The sequence below is a fragment of the Onthophagus taurus genome, chromosome 3 (genome assembly GCF_036711975.1).
Source record: "Onthophagus taurus isolate NC chromosome 3, IU_Otau_3.0, whole genome shotgun sequence".
NCBI classification, from domain to species: domain Eukaryota; kingdom Metazoa; phylum Arthropoda; class Insecta; order Coleoptera; family Scarabaeidae; genus Onthophagus; species Onthophagus taurus.
Window position 1 is genome coordinate 11,375,414 of NC_091968.1, and position 25,925 is coordinate 11,401,338.

Below are 25,925 nucleotides of genomic sequence, written 5' to 3' on the forward strand. Positions count from 1 at the left end.
TCTTGGGACCTTTGTGTTTGTTGTGTTGGTTGCCAGCGCTGCCTCGGCGAAATCCGTGCTGTGTGGGCCGCACACACACACAAAAGTCGAGGTGAGGAGAAGAAGTTTCACAACACAAAAAGGAAAAGTTGTGCGTGGAAAAGTGATCTTTGTTTTCGCGTAACGTTTAAGAAACTAAAATTTAATTTTTGGAAGTGAGAAAAAGGGTTTTTTTGGAACGATAATTTTGATGCACGATCGCGAGCACACCTACTGGATCGATAGTGTACTATATATACAGAAAGGCAACACAGCAAACTTAACTACGACGACGAACCCACATCCTTTCTTATTCATAAACGATTTCGTCGTTCTCGGTGCGTTAATCACGCCCGTTTATCGTCTTTTCATTGTCTACATAGTTAAGTTTTAACGGGAAACGTTCGTGTGCATGTCACAAGGTTGGTTAAAAAATTATGTTTTTGCTTTAGGGTTTTTTTTAGTTTTTTTTTTGTTTTTGCTGTAGTCTATTCGAGGATGAATCCCAACAATCATGGACAACCTCGTAGAAACTCTTCCAATTTTAGCAGGAATGGAAGGCCCAGCCACAACCTTCCACATCAGAAATGGAACAATAGGTATCAAAAAGACTATTCAAGGGATTATGACGGAAATTGCAACAGAGGGTTTGTAATATAGTTACATAACTTAACATTTTTTTTCCACTTATTAACATAACCTTACTTTTTATAAATAATTAATTTATTTTTTTTTACTTGAGTGAGTATGATAAGAAAAAATTAAAAAAATTGTTTGAGTACTTGAATTTATTACAAAAAAATGAAGCATTTTTTGGAGTCGATTCATTTTCGAGATATAACCTCAAAATTTTTTTTTACTTTTTAACTTTCTTTTATACTACTTTGTAAATTATTAACTTGTGAATTTCTTTTTGCTTTCCAAATTCCCATTTATGTTTAAAACGATATTTTAATAATTAAAAATTCAAATTTATTTTTATTTTGAGGTTATGTATAACACAGCTGTCATTAAAATAAAATTTTCCAGGAAAGAAATCAATAAGCGCATTTTTTTGTAATTGAAAACAACTATTAGATAAAACTAGGAATGTTTCAATTTTCAAATGAACAATAGAAAGAATTACGCTTAGAATTTAATACTTTAAGATTAACTATTTTTATCTGTGACAATCAAGTTTCAAATTTTCTTTTTATTACATTTGTTAATAAAAATTAAATTTAAACAACTAATTTTTTTATTATATAACAGAGAGTGTTCCGTGGCGAATAACAACAGCCCGAAGGATGCTAATTACGTTCATGGTTACCCAAAACCAGCACAGTTGAGCCCCGTCCTCCGTTCAAATCACATGCATTATAATAATGAAGCATCAGGTAAAAAAAAATCTTATTTTCTTTTTAATTATTTTTGTTGTAATTTCAAGTTGAAAGTAAACCAACTCTGTCCCATTTAATTTCGTTCTTGCCTTATCCAGTAAACTTTTAAATATTCTCTACCATTATCACATCTTAATACCGCCACTATCAAGTTAAATTTTCATAACAAAATGGAGACTTGAATGGTGACTTGAAGGAAGATGTTTATATTTATGCGCCAAAGAGGGTAAAATGTAAGCCAGGATGTGTGCTAAAACTAAATAAATCTCTATACAGACTTAAACAAGCATCAAGGTGTTGGAATGACAAAATAAACAGTTATCTGTTAGATTTAGGTTTTGTTAGATCTAAAAACGATGACTGTTTATATGTTAAAGATAAAGAATGTGATGAAAATATTGTTAGTTTGTTACTTTACATTGATGATATTATTTTATCAGGACCAAATTTACAGCGCATAAATATAATAAAATATATGAAAGATAAAGCAGATTTAAAACACTTTTTAGGATTAGAATTAGAATATGATAGTAAAGCAGGCATATTAGAAATAAACCAAGGAAGATATTTAAATGGAACACTAAACGAGTTCAATTTTCAAAATTGTAGATCATGCAGTACACCTATAGATGCTAAATTAATATACCGGATATTAGTTTTGCTATAAATTACTTCTGACGCTACCAAGACAAACAATGAAGAGGTTTGGATACATTTGAAAAGGGTATTGAGATATTTGCAAGGGAAAATGGATATGAATTTAAGGTACAAAAGGAAGAAGAGCCACTAATATGTTAAATATAAGTTGGACCGCGTTATGCATCACTTGACTAAGCAACAAATGAATAATGTTGAGAAAAACGGGAATAGACAGGCTCAAACTATTGAAAATTGTTTGGTGCCTGTCCATTATTATCATAGAACACTGATGACAGCTATCACAAGCACAGAAGAAAATAATCTAGAGTTTGATTTTGTACTTTTAAACTGGTTTTATTTTATATAGAATTTAAGTCTAACCAGTTTCGGCCCTTGGCCATCATCAGAGACTCTACAAATAGATTAACATCTTTCATCTTATCCATTTTACAGACAAGTTTCCTAATATTTCTTTTTGTTTTGTTAAAAAGATCACATATCAAAGTCGAAATCAGATTATTATTTACTAATTTACAAAATTAAAGTTTAAAAAGTTGTAAAATAAAATTAAGGATGTAGTATTACAAGTTTACAGGTTAAAATTTAAGAACGCTCTTTTTGAACAAAAGAAATATTAAGAAACTTAGGAAAAATTCAAGAATAGCCATGTGGCTTAAAAATCGACGATTTTTTTAATCAGTGTGAAATGTCCCAAAAAACACGTTAAAAATAAAAAGAAAGTGCGGAAAAGTGACTAACACAGTGATAATTAACTTCAGATTTAAAATATCAACCTCAATTTTGACATATTTGTAATCTTCATTAAAAATCCTTTAAAATGAGTACAAACACGACATAATTATCTTCAATATTAATGAAGTTATGGTCAACTTCCGGTTAAGAATGTCAACGTCAATTTTGACATGTTTGTATCATCGTGAAAAATCCTTTAAAATGAGTCCAAACATGATACGTTTAATTCCAATATTACTCGAGATATAAGCAACTTCCGGTTTGAAATGCCAATGTCATTTTGACATATTCTTAATTTTTATAAAATGTCTTAATATTTGTCACAAAAACAAAGATATAATAAAAAAAATAAAAAATTAAGGTTGGTGTTAATATTTAAAAATTAAGTTGCTATCTTCATTGTTGCTAACTTACGGTTTAATGTTTTTTATTCTAACTTTTCTGTTTTTTGAGATAAGTGCGTCATCTTTGGACTCCTTTTAAAGGTTTTTTAATGAAGATGACAAATATGTCAAAATTGACGTTTCAAACCGGAAGTGATTGTATTTTTATTACTATTAAAGTTAAATTAATGTCGAGTTTGGACTCATTTTAAAGGATTTTTTTAAAAGTTGACAAATATGTCAAAATTAAAAGTTGAAAGTTAGAACTTTTTGGTTTTTTGAGATAAATGCGTCAAGTTTGGACTCACTTTAAAACTTATTTTATGAACATTAGGAATATAATAATAAAATTAAAGTTGACTAAACCCGAATGTTTCTAGTTCTCGTTCTAGTTCAATAAAAATATACAACAATGTAATATTTTATGCTAACTAGCACTACCTACCACTGCCAGTAGAACTAACACTAGACCGAGAACAGAAATAAATTGGAAAAACTGAGAATAAACAATTTTAAAGATATTCCAACATTTTTTAGTGAATTTGAAAAATCAATAAATTCATTAAAAGCCGAGGGTGCAAAAGTAACGGAAAAAGAAAAAATGAATTACATGTTGCAAACACTACCAGATTCATTGAGTTATATTGGAGATTTGGTTGATGTTTTAAAAGAAGAGGATCAGACCGCAGAGTATTTAAAAAGTAAAATAAGCTTGTTCAAATTGAAAGATTAAGAAGAATCCACAAATTGTGACCAAAAGTCAAATGCCTTTTTTACAAAGAAACAGAATCAAGAAGTGTGTTATAAATGTGGGAAACCATGCCATTTCAGGAAAGATTATCGTTATGTTGGCGAAGGCAGAGGTTCATGGAAACTAGGTGGAATGCAGCAGCAACAGTACATCCAAGGAAATTTCAGTCAATGAAGAGGTAATAATTATTCTCATAATTATTATAATAGAAGCAGACAACGTGGTAGAGGCGAAGAACAAAGTTATGGAATGAACAGTTTTTATACGCAGGTCCAAACTATGATGATATGTAAAGACAAAAGATCAGATTTAGGTGATAAATAGAAATTCATTGGTTATTAGACAGTGGCTGTACTGATCATGTAATAAATAATGATCAATATTTTCATGATAGTACAGTGAAATTTCCCTAACTCGAATCACTAAGGGAGCGGAAGAAAACTTCGAGTTAGAGAAAAATTAGTAGAATTTCAGCTCTAAAGAAAACAATTAGAAATGTACTTTTCTAATATGTATATTTAAAACAGAAACTTTAATACTATTATAAGTAGAAAATGAATCAAGTTTTTTAAAGTAATCCGTAATTTTCTTTTGGCTTAAAATGGACAAGTAGTTCAGTTCGAGTTACAGAGAAATTCAAGTTAGGGAAATTCGACTTAGAGAGATAAAAACACATTTGAAACCTAGTCAAACGCTTGAGCTTACGAAAATTATTCGACTTAGGCCCACTTTTACCATCCTCCTGATAAACTATCTAGAGGATAGTTGCCATGGTTACGGCGGTTTTAAGCGTTCTCATTGGCTAAGAGTTGGATTTATCTATCGGATAAATTTATCAAGAGGTGGTAAAAGTGGGCCTTAGAGGATAATTTGAGATATAGAAGTTCGAGTTAGGGAAATTTCACTGTATAACATTAAAAGAACCTGTAAATGTAAAAATTGGTGATGGTAAATTTTTGAAAGCCACTAAAGTAGGTCATGTAATTAGTTATTTTCAAGTTTATGATAAAATAATTTCAATTAGAATGTTAAATGTTTTTTATGTTAAAGAAATGAATAGAAATTTAATTAGTTATGCTAGAATCACAGATAAAAATAAAATTATATCAAAGATAAACACTTCAAAAATTTATAACAGACATAATCAATTGATTGCAATTGCTAGGAAAGAGGGTATTGCTAGGAAGTAAATATTGCAAATAGTAATACTAAAATTAATATGACGTTAAAGGAAAAATGACATCGTATTCTGGGTAATGTAAATTTTTCTGATTTAAGAACTTTGTGTAAAAGCCAATTATTAGATGGCATACCTGAACATTTAGAAACCGAGTATATGGTAAAACTATAAAAAAACTACGATGGTAAACTAAGATGCAATAATGGAAAAGAATATTTAAATTCGAATATTAAACATCTAACTAGAGAATGATATAATAGATCAATTATGGACATGTCTAGTTGTTTATTAAAAGAAGCAAAAATAGATCGAAAATTTTGGCTAGAGGTAGTATGCGCAGCTGCATGTCTTAAGAATAGAACATTAGCAAATACTATAGAAAAGAAAACGCCTTACGAAATAATGTTTGGAAGAGAGCTTACTATTAAATATTTACGTCTATATGGAAGTAGAATTTTTGTTCGAAAACCAGAACAGTTAAGGTCTAAATGGGATAAAAAGGCTGATTTCGGAATTTTGCTGCATTATACTGAAGTTGGGTATAAAGGTTTAGTAAATAACAGAATCATTGCAGCTAGACATGTTGATGTTGTGGAGGAGAATGTTAAATGCAAGGGTTTAGATACAAACAGAATTTACAATTAAATTGAAACCAATTCTTCTAGAGATGAGATTGAAACTGATTCTGAAATACAAGATGAGAGTACAGAAATTAAATTCGAAAATAAAACAAAAAAGAACAACAAAGAACGTCTCAAGAATTGAGAAGATTGAAGAGAGAAAAGTTTAGATGTTAAATGGGTTTTTACAAAAAAGGCAATTAACATTTATAAAGCTAGATTAGTTGTAAAAGGTTTTCAACGATCTGAAATTGTAGATGACATTTATTCACCAGTAGCTAAAATGCAAACTTTAAAAATATTATTATTAAAAATATTGCTGCCAGAAAAAACTGATTATAGAACAAATGGATGTAGAGACTGCTTTCTTGAATAGTAAGATTTTTTCAGAAATCTCTGTAAATCAAGCGAGAGGATTTGAAGATGGGACTGACAGAGTGTGTAAACTAGAAAAAGCATTATACAGTTTGAGAGGAAGTCCTCGTGTGTGGTATGATTGTTTCAATGAATTTTTATGTGATATGAAATTTATAAGGAGGAACTGTGACTATTGTTTATATAACAAAAGAGATGAAGACAATATGATTTACCTAGTAGTGTTTGTTGACGATCTGTTAATATGTTGTAAAAATAAGAAAAAGATTCAATACATCAAAAGCTTATTGTTCAGTAAATTTAAAATGAAAGATATGGGAGAAGTGAAAAATTATCTTGGAATTAATTACACGAAAAATGTTATGACTCTTAGTCAGGAAGAATACATTAAATCTTTAGCTGAGTAATATAAAATTAAAAGCTCAAAATTGTTTAAAACACCAATGGAAGCAAATTTAAAATAGGAACCTGTACAGGAGATATCTCATAATTTTACGTACAGAAATCTAATAGGGGCACTGCTGCATATAAGTTCTGCGACTAGACCAGGTGTAAGCTATAGCGTTAATTATGTAAGTAGATTTCAACATTGTTATAATGAAACTCATTTTAAATATGCCTTGAGAGTTTTGAAGTATTTATATTTGACAAAGGACATTAAATTAACTTACAATAGGAACGATATTTGTGAAATCCTTAATTGCTATGTAGACGCAGATTGGGCAGGAGACAATTTAGATAGAAAATCTACATCAGGCTGTGTTATGGGATTGTTTGGAAATGTACATTGGAAATCTAAAAAACAAGATAGTATAACTAAGTCTTCAACATTTGCTGAATATGTAGCCTTATCAGAAACGGTAACCGAAATAAAACTAATAAAAGAAATACTCGAATTTTTTAACATTGACTTTAAGGCACCTATTAAGATATATGAAGATAATTCAAGAACTTTGAGTATTGCTAAATATGGAAATTTTATTAAAAATTCTAAGTATATTGAAGTGCATTATATGTTATATGGAAGGAGTCATAGATATAATTAAAGTAGATTCAAATAGAAACCTAGCAGATATTTTTACAAAATCAATGAGCAAGGATAAATTTGTGAAACTAAGAGAAATGTTGAATTTAGTAGTATAAGATTTATTGTTTAGTATTTCAAGTTGTTTATTTTATAGTGAATGTTTTATAAATGTAAGGAGGCGTGTTAGATTATACAGGGTGTCACACAAAAAACGCCCCAAGCTGCAACTCTGTCATTTACATTCCGATTTTCATGAGCGGGGTATCAAATGAAATGGTTTCATGAATACTATGATTTATGCTACAAATAAATTTTTTCCAAGGCCATCTTCAATTTTAAGCGATTATTAACTTTTGCTTTTCAAATTGCTCTATGTTTTTTTTTACGTCATTGGATAGAGATTGTTTTTCTGAATCCACTGATATACAATACATCCATTTTGAATATAATTTTAGTAGAGAAAAGACACCTGTGTACACAGGTTGCCACACAAGAACGCCGCTAGCTGTACCTCTGTCATTTACCTTCCAATTAACATGACCTAGCTATCAAATGAAATGGTTTGATGAATACTATGATTCATGCTACAAATAAACTTTTTCCAACGCCATCTTCAAATTCTAGCAATTATCAACATTTGATTTTCAAATTGCTCGGTATGTTTTTCTTCACGCTATTGGATAGAGTTTTTTTTTTTTTGAATCCATTAATGTACACTACATCAACATTAATTGTAATAGTAGCATAGAAAAACATTAAAATAGTTTCTGAACATTCTCTTAAAGTCACTTGTATTATACTGTAGTGTGCCACGGGATAAATGAAAAAACAACTTATAAGTATCATTTACAACTGCTTCGGGCATTGACATAGCATTTAATGACTGTTATCAGTTTTGCGTGTTATTTTTTCCATGGCACACTGCAGTATTACAGACAATGTTCAGAAAATGTTTTAATTGTTTTTCTCTGCTAAAATTACTATTAATGTTAATGTATTGTAGATCGATGGGCTCAAAAAAACATCTCTAACGTGAAGAAAAACATACCTAGCAATTTGAAAATCAAAAGTTGGTAATCGTTTGAAATCGAAGATGGCGTTGGAAAAAGTTTATTTGTAGCATGAATCATAGCATTCATCAAGCCATTTCATTTGATACCTCGTTTATAAAAATCGGAAGTTAAATGACAGAGTTACAGCTTGGGGCGTTTTTTGTGTGACACCCTGTATATATTTATAAAACATTAGGTGTGACCAAGTAGTCAATATAAAAAAGATGGTTATTAGTTACGCTTTTATACTGTTTTTGTGTTTAATAAAAAATAATAAAAAATTACGACACGTTTAAAAGCGATCACGTATTGTTTTTCACACTAACATCTAGAAAACGACACTGGCCCAAAATTGTAGGTTCATCTATTTTTTTCTATTGTAGAATCTAAGTGTCGTACGATGCAAATCGAACTTGAAATCGTCTAACGTGATTGAGCTTTAACCTTTAAAACAAACAGTATTTTAGGGCTTTCGGTATTCTGCATTTTTTCTAAGATAAGTTACACCTTTGCTTACCAGACAGCATGAAAATCTCTAAAAACGATAAAATGTCGCTTAGTCAAGTGATGTATAACGCGGTCCAACTGATTTATTTGTTATCCATTATTTTATACTCTATACAGTGTGTTTCAGGAGGAAAGGAAAATATTTCGAGGACGTATTCGGAAGGTTAAAATAATTCAAATAAACCCTTATGTTTAAGTCCGATTCTCAACTGTTATAGAAATAACAATAATAATTAACTTCCAGAATCGATTTAGTGTCAACGTATGGTGTGGTATGTTAGACGATCGATTATTCGGTCTATTTGTATTGGATCAGCGTCCCACTGGGGAAAGGTATTTATAGTTTTTGGAAGTCACTTAACAGAAATTTTGGGTGATGTATCTTCGAATATTAGGCAAAGATTGTACTTCCAACATGATGGAGGGGCTCCATCATGTTGCACATTTTAATCCAATGATTAGAAACTTCTAAATACTCACTTTCCAAATAGTTGGATTGGGCGTGGTGGTCCACAGAATTGGCCTGCCTGATCACCTGATCTAAACCCCATCAATTATTGACTTTGGGGGTGGATGAAAAGTTCACACGAGCCGGAATTTTTGAAAATAATTGTTAAATCCTTGCTAATTGTTCATTACTTGAAAAATAAAATGTGTTAAATTAATTTTTATTTAGGTACATCTTTATTGTAAAATATAACAATAAAGTGCAAGCCAATTAACAGATATATTATCTAAAGGTCTTAATAGACATAAACTAAATAAGAATAGCGAAACTATAGGATTAGGTTATTTTAAATAAGTTAATAATTGTAATAATGGATTTACAAGCAAACAAGAGGGTGTTGAATAGTTCGTTTTATGATTACTTATTCTTAAATTAGCAATGGTTTACATGTAGTTAGTTTATTTTTAGTTCTTTTATAAGTTGGTAATAAAAAATGATGAGTTGGGACTAAAGAAAATTAAATGGGACAGAGTTGGTCTACTTTTAGCTTAAAATAACAACAATTTTAATAATAAATAATTTTTTTTAATAACAATAAATTTTAAATTTTAGGGTTAACTCATCAACATCAAGAAAGAAGACACATACAACTTCCGAATCCGGTAGAACGTCGTCATAACGTAGGTGTGGGGCCAAGTTACCAACAGCACAACGACCGTCGTCACAATTTATCCGATCGTCGCCACATATCGCCTCCCTTACGTATAAGTATCTGCGAAAACACGACCTCTCTATTAGGATCGCCTCAAGGTGAATCGATTCACCCCCGTAATGTGATTGATTTTACTCAAAGAAGACACGGCAGAGATATGCGTGTAAGCCCCGTGCATTTTCAACAGCATTCGCCGCAATTTTTTCACCGACAAACTTCCGATGAAAGCATTAAAAGTGAGAGTCCGTCGAGGAAACGAAGGCGATTGTCGCGATCCGGGCATCATATTGATGCGCTTAATGCTCAACCGTCTTCGCCACCGAGACGTTCTCCAAGACAACATCAACCGCTGGGTGGAGCTGCAACGCATCAACCTCCGGGATTACAAGGAAGTCCGCCTCCGTTACGTAGGCTTAGATATCGAGATCGGGGTGAATTCACGCATACTCATCATCATACTTTCTTACCGAGTCCACCACCTGTTGCTCATCCGCATCCACACCAAAGTACAGCTGTTATGATGGATTTAAATCAGGTTATATTAAATGATTTAAGTTAAATTTATGATAATTATTTTTAACTTTTAGGTACCCGTTACAATACCAATGAATCATCACCACGACAGCATTTGGAACATAACGCCACACATTTCGTTGTGTAGCGCACCACCAGGGGCTCCTCCCCATATGCACACGTGCCACGTTCACAATATGTATCCGCCGCAAATTGTGGCAGCTCAACAATTTCCTGGTTGTTTACCGCATCAAGGTTATGGAGGTTTTCCAAATCCGCCAAATGCTCTTTCGGTGCCCAATCAACATTATCCGCATCCGCATCAAAATTTAGCACCACAGGTAATTTACTATCTTATAGATAGTGTAGTGAAAAAATGTATCAGGGAAAAGATGCAAATTGAAAACGGAAATTTAGATTACAGTAAAATCTCAATATAACGGATATATCAGTATATTTAAATATACCGGGAATTTCATTTAAGTTGCAATACAGTGAGCGCTCACTTAACGTACACAATGCGTTCCTGAGTTACCGTACGTATAACGATTGTACGTTAAACGAACACGAAATATCCATAAGAATACGTATATTTATGTTTAATTGGTTTCAAGATGATCTTTGTTCGCACGAACGTACAAACTTGTTCGTACGAACGTACACTTACGGCCGACTCGGGACTTTCCTAGTTTGCTCGTTACACTACTCTATTTTACCACATTTTGCATAGGGGATTTACCGAAAGAGACCGGACGAAAAAATAGCTTTGTGAATTCAATCGATACATGTCCTGAGTTCGCTTCAGATCGTTTCAGACATCGTCCGCGTCAATACATTTCGATCAAACGGGATTTTAGAAATAAAAAGTTGAAAATGAATAAAAGGAAAGGTGACCGCGAGATAGAACAAGGTTCGAAAAGAAGAAAAACGATTACTTTTGTTAAAAAACTGAAAATTATTGAAATGGCAGAGAAGGGTGAAAACCTAGCGGAAATAGGAAGACGTTTAGGATACAGTAGATCAACAGTTAACACAATAGTAAAATCAAAAGAATGTTTGAAGTGTTATGTTAAAGATGGGATAAATCTTCAACAAACTTCAGGTACTCGTATACATTCTAATGTGATGGAAGAAATGGATGGGATTTAGAAAGTTTGGTTAGACTCTCAATTACACAGAAATATTCCTTTAAGTCTTTCTGCTATCCAACAAAAAGCTAAGGAAATTTATTCAGAATTAAGAAAAAAAATGGATGAGAACGCAACTGATACGTTTAATGCAAGTTGGGGATGGTTTAGAAGATTTGACAGGAGAAGCAGCGAGTGCAGACTCTAACGCTGCTAGTGAATTTATAGCAACACTAAAAGCTATTGTCCATGATGGAAATTACAGTCCACATCAAATCTTTAATGTTGACGAAACGGGATTGTTTTGGAAGAAGATGCCTTCCAACAAATATATCACTAAAGATGAGAAACGTATGCCGGGATATAAAGCTGCCAAAGATCGTTGTAGCGCATCACGCACTCTTATTATTTTTATATAGAAACATCATGTTATATCACCATGGGTTGTTATATCAACATAATGTAATTTCCCATGGCGATTTTGATATAGTCATAAAATAATAAATAAACTGGTAGACAAACATAAAACAGTCTACCAAATACTCCATTTTAATTTTTAATATTTTATTATATGGTTAATTAATATAGAGTTACAAATAAATATACTCTATAAGTGAGGATTTTTCTATCGAAACTGAATTTACAAATCTTTTAAAATCCTTTCCAAATTTAACCACTATTCCAGATTTTAATTTACCTGTTAAACATAATGTTAAACATTATATTATAACCGATTCACATCTTCCATTTTGTAGGCCGAGACGACTTGACAAAACTAAATTTGCAATCGCCAAAAGAGAATTCAATGATATGGTAGAACTCGGTATTTGTAGATCATCTTCTTCTTCTGTTGCTTCACCCTTACACATGGTACCTAAAAAAGATTGTCAAGACTGGCGTCCTTGTGGCGACTATCGTCAGTTAAATTTAGTAACGGTACCAGACAGATACCCATTACCTCATTTGCAAGATTTTAATTTGAACCTTCATGGTTGCACAATTTTTTCAAAAATCGATCTTGTACGAGCGTATCACCAGATACCAGTAGCAGAAGAAGATATCTACAAAACCGCTATCACTACCCCTTTCGGTCTCTATGAGTTCTCTAGAATGCCATTTGGGTTAAAAAACGCAGCCCAAACGTTTCAACGATTTATAAATGAAGTAACTTCCGGTTTAAGTTTCATTTTTGTCTACCTGGATGATATCCTTATTGCTAGTAAAGACAAAAATGAACATTTAATTCACCTTCGACAACTTTTTGAAAGATTAGACAGTTTTGGAATCAACATTAAACCGTCTAAATGTGTTTTTGGAGTAAGTTCAATAGATTTTTTAAGCCATCATATATCTTCCAAAGGGTCTCGTCCAACTCAATCAAAAATTGAAGCAATAAATAATTTTCCTCAACCTCAAAATCTGAAAGAACTCCAAAGATTTCTTGGAATGATCAATTTCTATCACAGATTTGTACCCAATTTTTCTGAAATTCTTGGACCCTTGCATTCTCTTTCGACCACACTTTGCAAAAATAATCAGAAGCAAATTACTGTGTGGACAGACGAGCACACCAACTCTTTTTCACGTGCTAAAGATCTATTATCTCAGTCCGTATATATCGCGCATCCAAATCCTTCAGCCAATTTGACATTAACAACAGATGCCTCTAATACAGGTATGGGTGCAGTTCTGTCTCAGGCTATTAATAATACGACCCAACCCGTTGCTTTCTTTTCAAAAAAGTTATCACCTAGTCAAATAAATTACTCAACTTTTGATAGGGAACTTTTAGCTATTTATTCATCTATTAAATATTTCAAACATTTTTTATACGGCAACCAATTTACAATTTACACTGATCACAAACCGTTAGTTAATTCCATTCATTCCAAATCAGATAAAACACCAAGACAAACACGTTATCTTCATTATATATCTCAATTCACTTCAGACATCAGGTATATTAAAGGCGATTCTAACATTATTGCAGACACAATGTCACGCATTAATATAGAATCCCTCAATTTTTCTTATCCTGATTTAAAAGAGATTAAACATGCTCAATCTACAGATCTTCAGTTACAACATCTCTTACAAGCCCAATCGCGAGGTAATACTAATTTTACACTCGTTGAAGAAAAATCAGTTTTTCCTGATATAACTCTTTGGTGTGATGTCTCAACATCCATTCCTAAAATTTATATTCCCGAAAAATTTCGCAAACAAATTTTCCAAAAATTTCACAATGTTTCACATCTTGGTATACGTGCAACTCGTCATTTATTAAAGATGCGTTTCTTTTGGCCCCACATGAGTAAAGACATTTATCTTTGGACTAGATCATGTATACCATGTCAAAAAACTAAAATTAATAAATATACAAAATCTCCTATAAAGCATATAAAGGTTCCACAAGGAAGATTTCAACATATACATATAGATCTTGTTGGACCTCTTACTCCTTCTTCTGGTTATTCATATATTTTAACTGTTATTGAACGTTTTACTCGATGGCCAGAAGCTTTTCCGGTTATAGACACTTCAGCAAGCACCATAGCAAATACACTTTTTCAGAATTACTTTTCACGATTTGGTATTCCGCACACAATTACTCATGACAAAGGGCGACAATTTGAATCTCAACTTTTTTCAAAATTTGCCATGTTAATTGGTACTACACAAATTAGTACTTCTGCTTATCATCCGCAAAGCAATGGAATTTTGGAGAGATTTCATCGTACACTCAAAAATTCCATTGTTGCACGTGGCAGTAGCAACAGGTGGTTTCACGATCTTCCAATAATTTTATTAGGACTCAGATCTTCTTTAAAAGTAGATCTGGGATGTTCTTCTGCTGAACTTGTGTTTGGACAACCGCTTCGTCTTCCAGGCGAATTCTTTCTTAAGTCAAACTCTTCGATAGACACAGATCAACTTCTTATTAGCCTGCGTGAATCTTTTGCAAACTTGAGACCAACTCAGACTAACTTTCATTCAAAATTAAAACCTTTCATACACAAAGAATTGTTTAAATCAAATTTTGTTTTTGTAAAAATTCAAGGAATAAAAAATTCTTTATCGTCCAGATTTGAAGGTCCTTTCAAAGTTATTAAGAGAATGGATAAATACTTTGTTATTCTAAAGAATAATCGCCACACTTCAATACATATTGATCATTTACAACCAGCATTCTTGTTGAATGAAACCTTGCATGATATTAATACTGTTAAAGAAAATCCTAAAAAAGTAAAATTTTCCTTTTTATAATTTAAACAAATACTTATTATTTCAACGTATATAATGTCTTTCTTGTGCAGACTAAAGACAATTGTTACCACCCCCTATGGATTTCCTTTCCTTCTTCGTTCTTTTTATTTCTATGTTTGAAACATCGTCATTACTTTAAATTTTTAATTTTTATTGAAGGGGGGAATAATTGTAGCGCATCACGCACTCTTATTATTTTTATATAGAAACATCATGTTATATCACCATGGGTTGTTATATCAACATAATGTATTTTCCCATGGCGATTTTGATATAGTCATAAAATAATAAATAAACTGGTAGACAAACATAAAACAGTCTACCAAATACTCCATTTTAATTTTTAATATTTTATTATATGGTTAATTAATATAGAGTTACAAATAAATATACTCTATAATCGTCTAACTTTATTACTAGGTGGAAACGCGGCAGGTGATTTTAAATTGAAGCCAATGTTGGTTTACCATAGTGAAAATCCGGAGCGCTTAAAGGTGTATCAAAGTCATCAATGCCAGTGATTTGGAAATCAAATCGTAACGCTTGGGTCACGAAATCTGTATTTGAAGATTGGTATAGAAACAACTTTATTCCAGAACTGAAAGATTACTGCTCTAAAAACAACTTAGCGTTTAAAGCATTACTACTTCTTGATAATGCCCCAGGGCATCCAATAATGTTAAATGAGTTATGTCCCAATATAAAGGTAATATTTTTGCCACCAAATACGACATCATTAATCCAACCGATGGACCAAACCGTTATAGCCGCGTTTAAGAAATATTATTTACGTGCAACTATGGTAAGCATGATTAAAGCTATTGATGATAATAAGGAATTAACGGTTAAGTCTTATTGGAAAGATTACAATATTCATAATGGAATTAAAAATATATCTGCCTCTTGGGATGAAGTTAAAGAAACGACAATGAAAAGAGCGTGGAAAAAGTTGTGCCCGCAATTTGTTTATGACGAAGAAACAAATGTTGAAAATCTTCAAAACGAAGTTGTAGAAGGCGTGATAGAAATTGGAACACGCTTAGGCTTGGAAATAAACGAAGAAGATATCGAAGAGTTAATAGAATCACATGACGAAGAGTTGTCTATCGAAGATCTCATGGAATTACAGAAGACAGATAATGTCGAAACGAATGACGATGACACCGTTGAAGACCTGCCCAAAGAAAATGTATTAAACTTAGAAACTTTAAGTGAAATTTTAAATAAAATGGAAAATCTCGCCGATGTCATAGAGAATGTAGACCCAAATATGGAACGAAGTTCTAATGTTGTAGGTATGCTCCGTGATGCGTTTACTTGTTACAAAACCATGTACATAGAGAAAAAGAAGACTGGCCTTAGGCAATTAACCTTAAAACAATTTTTAACTAAAAAAACTTAAGAATCGATAAGTTAATAATCGTTTATTTATTAAGTTATTTATGCTATCTTTGCTTGTACCGACTTTTTTAAATTAGAATAAAATGTAAAAATAAGGCTCTTACTTTTCTAGTTTTATTTGAATTCAATCATTCACTTTCTATAAAAAAAATAATAAAATTGGATCGCCGATGTACGTTAATGCAGATGACAAATGTACGTTGTACGAACACGAGGTCATAAAACGTCTTGTACGTATCTGCGAACGTACGTAAAGCGGGCGTACGTTAAGCGGGCGTTGACTGTATATGAATGCAGTAACCATAATTACATAACTACTATGCACTTGCATTATCCCACTTAAAATGCAACATAGTTTAATAGTACAGGCATTGGGTAGTTATGCAAAGGAAAAGTGTTGCTTGGAAAAGGTAACGTCTTTATGATAACTCTGAATGTTCCGTCTTAAGAAACGCACGACTAAACCCGAATGTTTCTGGTTATACTATACCACTATCTAACGCTGAATAACTTTTACTAACATTTTGGGAAATTTTCATACTCATATTCCAAGAAATCGCTTTTATACGAATTATTAATCGGCGAAAATTGCAAAATTCGAAAAAATTGTCGATTATTTCAAAAATTTATTTCTCAAGAACTAAAAGTGATTTTTCAAAACGGCTTGTTGCATTAAAAAGAGCACTACTTTAATTAATAATTGGTGATATTTCCACAAGGATCCTTCAAGAAATTAATTTTATAGCGAATTTTGAAAATTATCGATGAAAATTACAACATCGAAAATTTTATCAAAACTTCAAATATTGTTTGCTTAAAAACTAAAAGTAATTTTTCAAAACGGGTTGGTTCATTGGAAAGAGCCCACTTTTATTAACATTTTGGGAAATTTTCATACTCATATTCCAAGAAATCCATTTTATACGAATTTTTAAAACTTAATCGGCGAAAATTGCAAAATTCGAAAAAATTTGTCGGTTTTTGAAATAAATTTATTTCTCAAGAACTGAAAGTGATTTTTCAAAAGTGTTTTTTACTTTAATTTATAATCGAAAGTGATAACAGCGACAGTTCTGTTAGTAATGAATGTTATGATGAATTACAAACGAAGAGAAGGAAACTAGACGAAACTGCAACAAGAGATTTTATATATCGTATTGGGATTATTACAATGAGGTTGGTAATGATAAATAAAGTTGTATTCAATGAAAAGAGTCCTATTGTGATTGAGAACTTGATTCTGCAGTGTCAAACACCTAAAAGAGATACTAATTCCTGTGGTGGAGTACTAAGTAATAGGTTTTTAATATCCGGCCAAAGCCAGATATTAGGTAACTATCCGATATCCGGCCGGATTCTAAAAAATGGCCGAATAGACCAGATAGTTGCCGGATATCCGTTCCACCACTATTAGAAACATTCGGATTTAGCCATACGTCTAAATACTATGGCTAAACCCAAATGATTCTAGTTTTACTATACAGGTGTTCAAAAATTGGCGGATAATCTACATGTAACGACATTCTACGACCGACTCTGAACGAAAATCTTAATGTTAAAATGTTGTTCTATTATGTTGCCAAATGTGTTTTTCATAAAGATATGATAATGAAAAAATGTTAAAAACGCCAAATGTTTAAAGCCAAAGAAAATAACTTTAACAAAAAAACGAGTTTTCAAAATTCTTTTTCTTCTAAATTGCAGCTTATTTATCAACAGATACTGAATATTAATGATTATTTATGGACAAATTATCCGACCTTTAAGAACGTCATGAAGACGTATGAAGCATGGTATCGAACGAAGTATGTCGCGACGTGTAGATTATCCGCCAATTTCCGAATATCTTGTATAATAATAATACTTTATTGACGATAATATCATTTACATGATTTTCGTAAGTCAGACACATGTATAATTATATAAAATCTACAGCAAAATCACGAAACAAAAATCAAAATAGGAGGGGCGACACACGTTCTACAGGTCGACAAAGTTATTATTTAAAAATTCCTCCACGCTATACAGGGTGTCTGGGGTTCTGGCCAAAATAAAAATTTGAGAATTCAGACTTAAGTATTATCAATTGCGTTCTCTTTGACTAAATATTTTCAGATGGCTAGCACTTCCGGTTATACATATTATACATACGGTATATTTTTACATATTTGGATTTGTCTGTTTTCAAGGTTTATAAATAACTTTACTTTTTGCAATTTAATTCTGCCGTTCTCGAGTTATTCGAATTTTTCTAGAAAAATCTGCTCCAGCAGACATTTGTTCAACTAGGTTAATATCGATATGATATGTGAGCATTTTTCAAAAAACCCTAATTATTTCCCAAACTATTAATATTAGGTATAGGACATGTGGAGTATAAAAGATGTAAAATGAGACGCTGAAGACGACTAAGTAATAAAATGTGGGGGGTGCCCTTTATAAAAAGAGAAGTTGAAAATTTCCAGTGACCAAACGATCTAGACAGCCATTCTCGGCACCAAAACATACTTCATCATGTTGCTTAAGCATGTTCTGAATCCTAAATTGATATCTCAAAAATCGAGTGTTCTCTGATTTTTTGAACAAATGTCTGCTGGAGCAGATTTTTCTAGAAAAAATCGAATAACTCGAGAACGGCTGAATCAAATTACAAAAAGTAAAGTTATTCACAAGCCTTGAAAGCAGACAAATCCAAACTTGTAAAAATGTACAGGTGTTCATTTAACAAAATAAAGTAGGTGGCGACTTCCGGTATAACCGGAACTGTTTGATGAAAATATTTTAGTCGAAGAGAACGCAATTGATAATACTTAAATCAAAATTCTCAAATTTTTATTTTGGCCAGAACCCCAGAAACGTTTAATGGCCGGTCTCGCTGAGACAGCCTGTAGAAGGCTTTCTCTGTCAAATAATTCCTAGTTTATCGTTTAAATAGATTCGTCTATAACACAACGAAACGATCTGGCAAGACATTATAAAATTTATGCCCATGTAATTAACGCCGTCCCTCGCCCTCGCCATTGATAATAGTTTAAAGCTAATTTTGGGCCCGACCTCGTATTATACAGTATGTCCCCGGATCGAGTTACAAAGAAGCAAAAAATATTTATATCACTGAATTTTCAAACTTATCTCAACGTAAATAATGCGTCGGATATGTTCAAACCACTAAATCGCACGAATTTTATACTCTAACTATAGAAGTTACCTAATTATTCCCATTTTTATGTAAAAATTTGACCTTTTTTCTAAACTAAAAATTTTTCAAAGTCAATTCATCATATGTAACCATAGAAGAGTGATGTAAATCCAAATTCTACACTCTCTAGACGAAGTCAACATTTCAAGAAAGTAAATGTGTGGTGTGCTATAACATATCACGGGGTAATTGGGCCATATTTCTTCGACGGAAATGTAAATCAACAGAAATATTTGGATATGTTACAAAATTATTTTAATGAATAACTTGATGAATTACCCGTAAATTTTATACGGTCAATGTACTTTCAGCGAGACGGTTGCCTAGCTCACCATCACACATTGTGACCGAATGGTCCTATTTTATGACCAGCACATAGTCCTGATCTGACAATTATGGATTTTTATTTTTGGGGATGATTGAAACAAATTGTTTACAGTGAACTATTACAAGGAGACGCAGAACTATTAAAACTAAGAAAGTCCAATTTTTTCATAAAACTGGAAATAATTAGTTAACTTCTATAATTAAAGTATAAAATTCGTGCGATTTAGTGGTTTGAACATATCCGACGCATTATTTATGCTGAAATAAGTTTGAAAAATCAGTAATAAAATTTTTTTTCGTCTTTGTAACTCGATCCGGGGACGTACTGTAGTTATGACCAAAACTAACCGTTTTATATTGGGTGACGTTATTTTTAATGTATAGAAGGCAGTGGAAGATGTAAAGGCAAGGAATTGTTAACATTCGAAATTTAATAAATTTAGTTCTTCAGCAATCCTGGAATCCCAAGTTTGCTATTACTCTGACGCATTTTCTCTGGGCTCCAAAAACTCGATCAGTATGGGCAGAATGACTCCAAGCTAATAAGGCGTAAATAACCATAATATGTAGTAGTCAATACATCGAAAGTTTTTTTTATTAAATGTGAAACATGTGATTCCCATGTAATACCCGAGTCAAGGTAGAGTCCCAGATATTTAACTGGCGCCTTGCAAGTCTCTAGACGTCTAAGGGAAAATGTAAAGTTTGCGTTTTGGCTTCGTTCAAGCTTAGTCTATTTTTTTGAAATCAGTTCGTGATGATCGCGCGTGAATCCATCATACGATAATGCAATGTATCGACATCACTCGCGCAAGCCATGACTACTGTATTATCAGCAAAGAGAATCACTCGGAATGATTTTGGGCAGGTCATTGACAAAAATTAAATATAGAAGTCCTAGGGGGCACCATGTACAACTGGTAAACGGCTAGAATATTGCCCACTAGAATATATTAAGCCTTATATTAATGTGCTTAGTTTGTTAATAAGTAAATCATGAGACGCGCAGTCAAATTCCTTCGTTAGATGGTAAAATGTGGCTTGTAAATAATTGTTGACTTCAAAACAATCTTGATCAATCCCAGTGCTTGAACGACATTCGTCGTTGATTTGTTCTTCTGAAGCAAAACTGACAGACTTTTAACGTATTAATCCGTTATATCGAGGTTTTACTGTAGTTTCATTTTAAAAACTAATCTTAATTTTTATTTTTTAGCGTCCAGATAGTATTGATTTAGAACTTCTGTCCGATCATCACGCTCACACACACACAGCTCTTCACGGTGCTCCATCCCTCCATGTATCCCCAATCCAGGTGCCACCACCGTCCTCATTTTTCCTTTCAACGACTGAAGCTCGTAATCAACAATTAGAATTGTTACACAGACGTACTCAACATAGAAGCGCACGTTTACCACCTCCACCTCGCGCCCGTTGGCACAACGGATTAGTACCAGCCCCCGCCCAATATCCCGGTTTTCTCCTTCATTTCTTGGCGATGTTCTCCAATCCGCCCATGTCACCGTTCAATCAAACCGACTTAAGCAGTTCGGAGAGCACAGAAACCGAAAATTACGAAGCGTTGTTGAATTTGGCGGAGAGATTGGGTGAGGCGAAACCGCGCGGTTTGGCTAAGTTAGAAATCGAGCAGTTGGTTAGTTATAAATTTAATGCGGATACGCATCAAGGAGATCAAACCAGTTGCGTGGTTTGTATGTGCGATTTTGAGGCGAGACAATTGCTGCGTGTGTTGCCTTGTTCGCACGAATTTCACGCTAAATGTGTTGATAAATGGCTTCGGGTAAGTATTTAAAAAGTTTATTTAAAGGAAAATGGATAATTAAATTTTATTGTAGTCGAATAGAACGTGCCCAATTTGTCGTGGAAACGCTTCAGAATACCTCAACAATAGTGATTAGTTACATCTCAAAATGCAAAAAAAGAAAATTAACTCTACATGCAAATGAAGAATAAAAAAGGTAATTTAGATTTTTTAGGAACGTCCTCTTATTATTACAATAGTAATCGCCAGTGCCATGTGTTGTTGATATATTTTTTGTTTTCCCCACACACTCATTGTTTTTTTTTTAATTATTATTTAAATAATGAAAGGAGAGCGAAATTTTTTATTCGCTTATACAAAATGGAAAATCAACAAAAAAAATAATCAGAATCGTTCTACCTCCAGAGTCGTTTTTAGTTAGTTTTTTTTTTTTTAATTTTCAAAGCGTTCGTGTTCGTTAGTTTATATTTTAAGCCTCCCGTTTTTTCGCTAAACATCTCTATTTCGTGGTTTAGACGTGTGTGTGTCGATCAAAAAGATTCTTCTATTTTTTAAATTTCGGGTTTAAGCTAAATTTTCTTAGATGCAAATAATTCAAAAATTACTAAAATAAATTAAATAGTTTTTTGTACTTAGTAGGCCTTGTCTTTTTATGGAAACAAAGTCGCTTTCTATGTTTACAGTGGCTTATTTGATTCACTTCATAGTTCAAAATCTAAAGAGAAGTGAATTTAAAAGAGATTTTTTTTAGACAAAATTTGAACGTAAAAAACTTCATTTATTAAACAAATTGGTTTTTAACAATACACAAACTAGAAAATAAAAGTATTATTCATCTTTATGTCAACTTATTTGATACAGTTGAATTCAGATATCCAACTAATAAACTGCTATTCGTTTTTTTTTGTTAATTTCATATTTGGTATGATTGCCTTTGGCATTTATCACCGCCTTTAATCGATTTGGCATTGATTCGACAAGTTTTTTGATTACTTGTGGCGTAATATTCTGCCATTTTCAAGTCTTCTTTATTGAATATTTTATACATTCGTATATTTTAATCCAACATTGTCCATAGATTTTTAATGGGGTTCCTATCTATGCTGGTGGTACCATTAAGTGAGAGCAAAAGCTGAAACTGATAAAAGTTAAAATTGCGTCGTATGCCTAGACGTTCAGCTTCCACCCCCATGGTTACCTAACTGTAGCTTTTAAATTCTCCTTTTTTAGTTCCGTATTTGATTCAATAAAAATTACCTCATTCCAAAACTCTAGGTTCTTCGAAATATGTTCTTTTCCAAAGTAAAGCCGACTTACCTGATTTTTTTATTTATAAAGGGCCTTCTTACGTATTACTCGCCCATGGAAGTTATGTTGGCGAAGTACTCTCCGAACAGTTTCAGCACTGGAAGATTTTCCTAACTCTTTTTGGATCTCGACAGTCCATTTTCGAGCGAATAACTTTGGATTAGCCATAATTTTCCGAATAATCAATCGCTCGTCAGTTGCGTTGAAAATCTTATTTGGCGCAATTCTCCCCTTATTTATTATACAATTCTCGTGCAGAAATCTTTCTATAATGTGCAGCACTGTGGATGTACTTAAAAATACCATGTTGGCAATTTTTCTAATAGATTGCCCATTTTTGAAATGTTTTAAAACCAGTTCTTGCTGTTCAACTGTTGCCATTTTTTCATTCCATTTTTTAAATAGTTATTAGATCACTCTAAAAATGAAGCAGTACTGCACTTAATGATAAAATAATACTTAATTAGTATACAGTGTGTTAATTAATTATCGTACCCGACATCATCATTGCAAGTATGCAACCCAATACGCAAATTGCGTATTGCAATACGCATACTGTGATATTGGTTGCATACTTGCAATGATGACGTCGGGTACGATAATTAATTAACACGGTGTACATAGCAACAAACGTCATCACACCTCCCACTTAGGCTCACTATGTATCAAATAATTAAGTGTTGAATAAACTATATCAAATAAGGTGTGACATAAAATTAACCAATTTTGAGTAATAAATGAAGTTTTTTATTTAATGAATAAAATATAATACTTTATTATTAACCATGCGTAAAATGGTTATAAAAAAATAACTACCCATTGTTCTAGTGTCTTGGTTGCTATGAGCTTCCATAACAACATTTTTCTCAATAGTTTGCTTTAAATAAGTGGGTATTGTTAGTCTGCGTAGCTGTTAATCACAGACAGAGACTGCTGATGAGAGGAGAACGTGTAGTCAGATCTAGAAAATGGCACATAAGAATGTATGGGAGCTATGTCTTTCGAATACAATTCATATGATGGCACATTTGATCGAATGTATGGACTGCCCATTTGGTGTTATTATAGTTTCTAACCACAGCAGGCAAATTGATCTCTCTATCAAATTTTTATTCCTTTATTACTAACGATACATAAAATTTACTCACCACTATTAAAAAAAACTTCTGGAAATGTGAGGAGCGTTGCACTTCAAGAAACAGTCGTATTGGAATTTTATGACCTTCAAGAGACTACTGACCTTCAAAGATCATGTTTAGGCATTTTTCTTTTCTATATACATAAATTTTACGCATGGTTAGTGTTCTAATGTTAACAATTACGTTTAGAATTCACACCTCTTTAGATTTTAAATTATCTAGTGTATCAAATAAGCTGTGAGCCACTGTATCTCTTTCTCTTCACCACCTCAACAAAAAAAAACGTAAATAATTGTAAATTTATCCTTTTAGATGAAAAAAATTTAAAATAATTATTGTACAAAAAGAAAAATGAAAAAAAATTAAACTAAAATAAATCGGTAATCGTCATTGTCTTTTTATATAGGTGTGCCTTTAAAAATATAGTATGTTCATACAAAGAGGGTTATTTTGAAATTTGACACTTGTTGTTATTACACGTCAAATTTTGCAGGTTAGAATTTTATTTATTTATATTTTTCAATCCAAGTTTTAGTTTTAATTAGTTCCAACTTACATCAAAATATAAATCCCTCAAAGATGTTTTATTAAAATAAAATGAACATGCGAAACGTCGTTTTTCGAGTTAATTTCGTGTTTAATGTTAAAAGAATTCTTTATTTTTTATTAAACCCCTTTAAATACACACATCGTATAACAAAGTGCCCTAATAATAATTAAAAACAAATATGTTTATTAAGACTGCATTGAATATATTATTTTTTTTTTGGTTAAAATTATTTAGCGCAAAGTTAAACTGTTTTAAAAATTTAAAAAAAAATTAAGTTGGTAATGTGACGTTTTAATCTGTCAGTATAAATCATATCAAATTCCTCGTAAAAAAGCGTTAAAAAAACGTAAAAAGTGCAATACTTTTGTTGGTTAAATGTTATTGATAAAGGGGGATTATTTTAAAAAGTAAAATAGTTTAACTAGCGTAATAAATTTTTTGAGGTTATCTTTTTCTTTTAAAAGAAAAATTTTTTGTTAATATCTAAAAAAAACCTATTTTTATTTCGAATCTTTTGATATTAACTTGTTGAATTAAAAAAAAAAATAAATAAAGATCATCTGTGATACGTTTAATTATCTTATGTAATTTGCGTCTTCGAGTCAAAAAAATAGGTTTTTTTTAAAAAAATTATTTCAATTAGTTAAAATATACAATATGTTAATTTTTTTTGTAATAATAATTGTAATTTCTAAATTGTTACTACTCTTTAACTCTCAGTTTATTAGTTATTTTGTATTTATAACCAAGAAAAAAAACCAAGTGCAATACGAGTTCTCCCCCGACTACAAATATACATATTTACCTAAAAATAAAGCAATACCAACAAAATAAGATTTAAAAAAAACGAGTAACACCAAAAAATGAATCCTTAGATGTTTTTGATGTAAAAAAAAGATTCACTTTTTTCCGATTTCCGTTTTATTACATATTTTCATCTCATCACTCGCTTATAGCTGGTTTTTAATATTTATGTACTATTGTAGATTGCTTTCTAGTGCTAATCTAATAATTATAAACGATATAATTGTAATACAATTTAATGATCTACTTTCAAACATAATAAAATAAAAAATTCACTAGCTTTTATTACTTATTATTATATCCTTTTTTTAATTATTAAAAAAATTTAAATAGTTATTTGTATTATAAGTGAAGAAAGTATACTTTTTTCTTTACGAATCGCGAATTTTCTAATCGAGGCGAAGCCGAGATTAGAAACGCGATGAGTAAAGAAGAAGTTACTTTTCTTTAAGAATAATACATGAAGTTTTTTCGGACACTCAATTTAAATGAAGTACCTACATTTTATAAGAAATTATTTAAAAAGTACACGACAAGCTCGAGAAACAAATTGTCGTTTCTGCCGTTTCCCTTACTACAGCAACCAAACAAACAAAATAAAGTAGTGATTCATCAGGAGGTGTTATCAAAATCGTCACTAACATGTGGTGATTTACAGTAACA

At 31.8% G+C, this 25,925-nt stretch overlaps 1 protein-coding gene across 2 annotated transcripts; it reads left to right on the forward strand.

The window, feature by feature from the left end:
• On the forward strand, nucleotides 1–25,542 carry LOC111416885 (ring finger protein murashka). 2 transcript variants are annotated; one of them, XM_023048996.2, is made up of 7 exons: nucleotides 1–440; nucleotides 506–665; nucleotides 1,270–1,394; nucleotides 9,745–10,379; nucleotides 10,432–10,698; nucleotides 20,895–21,479; nucleotides 21,535–25,542. In XM_023048996.2, the coding sequence occupies exons 1-7, from the start codon at nucleotides 431–433 to the stop codon at nucleotides 21,595–21,597; spliced, it is 1,845 nt and encodes a 614-aa protein (XP_022904764.1). In that variant the 5' UTR covers nucleotides 1–430; the 3' UTR covers nucleotides 21,598–25,542. The 2 variants fall into 2 exon arrangements, with proteins under 2 accessions (XP_022904764.1, XP_022904765.1); XM_023048997.2 differs by having other exon boundaries at nucleotides 25–440; nucleotides 483–665.
• The last annotated feature ends 383 nt before the right edge of the window (nucleotides 25,543–25,925 follow it).

Bases quoted from the DNA above. Each gene is read 5' to 3' on its own strand.
- LOC111416885 (XM_023048996.2), top strand. The intron at 666-1,269 runs GTTTGTAATATA...ATTATATAACAG, and splicing joins GACGGAAATTGCAACAGAGG to AGAGTGTTCCGTGGCGAATA. The intron at 1,395-9,744 runs GTAAAAAAAAAT...TTTAAATTTTAG, and splicing joins TTATAATAATGAAGCATCAG to GGTTAACTCATCAACATCAA.